Source organism: Stegastes partitus, unplaced genomic scaffold, assembly GCF_000690725.1.
Source record: "Stegastes partitus isolate 25-593 unplaced genomic scaffold, Stegastes_partitus-1.0.2 Scaffold2783, whole genome shotgun sequence".
NCBI lineage: Eukaryota > Metazoa > Chordata > Actinopteri > Pomacentridae > Stegastes > Stegastes partitus.
Window position 1 is genome coordinate 39,622 of NW_007580514.1, and position 4,595 is coordinate 44,216.

Consider the following 4,595-nt stretch of genomic DNA (forward strand, 5'->3'; position numbering starts at 1 on the left):
GTGGAGGATTCATCTGCAGCCACTGTTACATAAGAAAAGCTCAATAATGTGTGAAAACATGTTGAAATCTCACTGAACAACTAAAGTTATTCTTTATTTCTGCAAATATTAGTGATGTTAGAGTTATTTTGTGTTTTTATTTATTCAGAGTTTGATTCTGTGGCATCTCTTGGTCTCTGAACAGAAGAAGAAAACTGATGTTACACAGAATTTATTATTATACAGATATTAGATATATATTTGATATTATTTCTTGATAAATGTCACTGAATTGTATAGAATAATTAATATTATCAGTTTAGTCCTTGATAATTATTTTTCGTATGGTGACGAGTTTTAACTGATCATGTGTCAATACATAAAACAGATGTGAACATAGAGTCAATATAATTGATATTTTTAATGAATATTATTTACATGTAAGATAAACACATTTAACTGACAACATTTTGGTTGAAATAATGTATAATTCCTTGTTCATATTAGACAGATCTTATTGTTGTTGATATTTTATTTACATGTATTTGTGAAATCATAATTTGATATTTATTTATTTATAAAAACATGCAACAGAAAGCACAACTTTATTGTTTATTTGTTTAAAATTAAATTAATTATGATTATTCGTTCTATGATGATGCATCTTTTAATTTAAAATATTTGAATCCACAGATAAAAACAGACACTGAATATGAAAATGAAACACTTTAGAAGCATAAATTTGTTTTTATATTTCATGTTCATATCATATTAGACATCATCTAAACATGCATGGATCATTATTTTAATAAATGATATATAAATATGAAATTCATATGATGTCAAATATAATTTCACATCTTTAATGAAAGTAGTAGGAGGTAAATGTTTTATATCAGATAGAAATTCAAATATTACATAAAATTCTGTTTTTTTAGTAATTATGATATTATATTATGTTATCTATCTATCTATCTATCTATCTATCTATCTATCTATCTATCTATCTATCTATCTATCTATCTATCTATCTATTTACTTGTATTTTTATGCTGCTTGCTGCTGCTGTTCACCTCCAATTATATTATTTTATGAAAAGTATTAACTATAGAATATTGCACAAATAAAGTGACCATCTAACTTTCTTGTTGCTGCTGCTGTCCACCTCCAGATGAGCAGGTAGTGAAGCCCGTGGTGAGCGTGTACCCAGCAGCATCCAGAGCCCACCTGGAGGGGAAGAGCTCCCTGNAGAACTTTCTCTGTCACTCTTCATCTCATTTAGTCTCTTAACGTTTGTTTTATCTGCATGTGGTTGTGGGACGACATCAGTTCTTTGTATCCAGGTTCTTGTGTTTCATGTGGCTGTTTAAATACACGTTAACTGATTTGACAGATACTCCACCTACATATACTATTGCACCAACCAGATTATACTGTTGATGATGCTAAAGGTTCACTACAAATGGTATCTGCATTTAAAAGGACTTCAAATAGCCGCTAAACTGAGCCAGTGTTTTATGGTAGATGGAGGCAGTCAGAGACAGGTGAGCGACGCTCAAACATCCACAAACATCCATTTGTGTCCACGTGGAGGGAAAAGGGAAGGAGGAAGAGGGAGAGCTGCCAACTAAGCAGAAGTGGAGGTGGAGGACCTGACAGATAAATTACAGTAACAAAAGGTCAACTTTAATCAGTGAGGCTGAGGTGCTGTATCATGAAGCAAGTTTGACATATCCAGGCTGTCTTTGTGTAACTTGGCTCCACAGAAACTAAAGTCCCAATCAGAGATGACAGGTATCATGAAGGTGGTTCTCAACTTTTTTTTGTAACTCGGGCTTTCTGCTTCAGACTCTGTTAACATTAAAGGAGACGTTTAACACGTCATGTGACTCTTCTTCTGCACAAAGTGAAACGATCGTCTGCAGCTGCTTCAGTCAACAAATTGTTTAAATGGAGAACAATGAGGAATAGAAAAATGTATGACGGTTAAAAGCTACTGCAAATGATGCAAGACAGGAATGCTGGGACAAAACTGTTAAATGTTAATATTTTGTTCTCACTGTTCATCATTTGATGTGCAGTGTTTCAGTTTGCAGTCACTTCTGATCAAGTGACCTTCACCAACACATCACATGTTACACAGTAAACCTGCTCTGAGATGGTTTCATTTCAAACTGACAACTGTCCTTCTCAATGTAAAACCTCACAACTTCAACATTAGATTCTACAAAACACCATATCAGCTACACCTTCATTTCTACATCAAATCTCCTGAAACTTTTCAATTAAGTTTGTGATTAAATATTAAATCAATGAAGCAGCGACACTGAAGCTGTGCGATGGAGATGTTTTATCTTTATTTTTGCTGCCTGTTGCTGAAAGCAAGAAGCAATGAGAAGGAACACCATCCTGTGGTGAGTCAGTGCAGGTACAAAGACATCCAGACGGCTCAGTGGAGATAAATTCACTTCAGATCAAAGTGGAGGAGATCAGAAGTGAAGAGTTCAATCAGAAGAAAAGAGAACCTGAGGCCTGTAACTGCTGTCAGAGACAAGGTTAGACANTGAATGAAGTGAAACAGTGAAGAGTTCAATCAGAAGAAAAGAGAACCTGAGGCCTGTAACTGCTGTCAGAGACAAGGTTAGACATAAACTCTGCTTTAGCGCCTCTCACCGCCTGGTCGTGGTTCAGTGCTATTGGTCCACAATATTAGAGCAAGTGGGAAAAAGTCAAGATGCTTCTGAGTTGTTGGTTTGGAGCTTGTTTTGAGCCTCTTGCATCCATTTGTGGCTGTCTTCCACCATTTTGTGTCATTTTGTGTCTCTTTCAGGTCATTTTGTGTCCCTCTGCAGCTGTTCAGATTCTTGGACTCCTGGGTCTGTGGCAGGTCAGGTGTGTCCAGCATGTTGGAGAACTTGTCACAGTTGTGTGGATTCAGTGTGTCTCAGTGTCTCTTCATGTGACCCAGACTGACTCCATGATGCTGAGATCAGGATCTTTGAGATCAGGATCTTTGAGCTCAGACCATCTGCTGCAGGACTCCTGGTTCTTCTTGTGGCTGCAGATGGATCTTTATGAGTCTGGCTGGATGTTTGGGCTTGTTGTCCTGCTGCAGAAGAATGTGGGACCATCAGACGCCTCCTGATGCTGATGGAGAAGAATCCAAACTTCTAAAGAGCCTGAAACAAAGTGTTGGATATCATCTAGTGTTTGACTGTTGGTTTATTAAACATGCAGTTTGATCTCCATCAGATGAATGAATGATGAAAGACATTAATGTCTGGTCCTTGTATCAGCAGTAGAAGAAGACTGGATGCAGTGTGTGTTTGCAGCCACTAGAGGGCAGCAGTGTAGCACTGATAATCCTGACTGCAGCTGCAGCATCATGCAGACACTTCTTTATGGACACATGTTGACATGTGACAGCTGGAATGAGAGACATTAATGACAGATCAGGAAACTCAAATATTGTGTAACTGCAGCAGAAAATTCAGATGATAGAAATATATGAAGAATAAAATACGTGTCAAATGGATATGATCAAGTGATACAGTTAAAAATGTTAAAAATGTTAATTTATTTTTTACAGTGCAAGTCTCTGCACTGGCTACCTGTCGCTCAGAGAATTGACTTTAAAACAGCTTTGCTTGTGTACAAATCTCTTCATGGTCCAGCACCAAAGTACATCTCTGACATGTTAGTGCCATATGAACCATCTCGGGCTCGGAGAACCTCAGGGAGGATCTCCTGCTGGTGCCCAGAGTCAGGACTAAACACAGTGAAGCTGCGTTCCAGTTTTATGCAGCTCTAATCTGGAACTGGATTTCAGAAGATGTGAGACAGGCTTCAACTCTGACAATGTTCAAATCCAGGCTGAAAACAGTTCTATTTAGTTGTGCATATGACAACTTAAGGTATTTTATCTGTTCTCTTCTAATTCATGATTATATTTATGTTTTTATGGATTGATTTTATGTGCCTCTTTGCTTTTTAATGTAATTAATTAATAATTGTGTTTATGTTCTGTGGACTGATTTTATCTGTCTTCTTACACTTTGTGTGAAGCACTTTGAATGATCTCAGGTACGAATTGTGCTATACAAATAAACTTGCCTATTTGGTGTAAATGACAGAATTACCAAAAGTAAATACATTTCAACACTCGAAAGACAAACAGAAAAACAATTTGATATTTTGAATAAGAAACTAAACAGATATTTTATCAAAATCTAAATGAGTCTATGTTTAAAAACCAAAACCTCTAAATAAAGATCGTGAAGTAGAAGTAAAGGAAATGAAACACATGTTTATGATCAACTCGAGTGCAGATTGTAAAGTTTCCAAAAATACCAGATGTGTCCGACTGAATGCTGAAAAAATGTTTCTATTAATATACAGCATGAGAAATCAAAAAGAAGATTAAAAATCAACCTGTAGAATTGTTTTGAAGTGTTTGTGTTATAATGTTATAAAAGTGAATCTATTATTGAAATATGGTCAGAGTTGAGGAGCTGTGTGAATTTGTAGTTTTCTATTTCCATCCCAACAACAGATAACAGTCTGTGTTACTAAATTCTCCACCAACCTGAATGTGTTTGTGGGAACATGAATGTTTT

General features: G+C 36.1%; 1 gene segment (V, D, J or C); it reads left to right on the plus strand.

Moving 5' to 3' along the window:
- Window positions 1-3,686: 3,686 nt before the first annotated feature.
- LOC103375689 (Ig kappa chain V-IV region S107B-like) overlaps window positions 3,687-4,595 on the plus strand; it is a gene marked incomplete at its 3' end in the record, with an annotated part of 3,022 nt that continues 2,113 nt past the window's right edge. The window contains 1 exon segment of the V gene segment in view: window positions 3,687-3,741. Within this exon segment, the coding sequence occupies window positions 3,687-3,741 (55 nt within the window).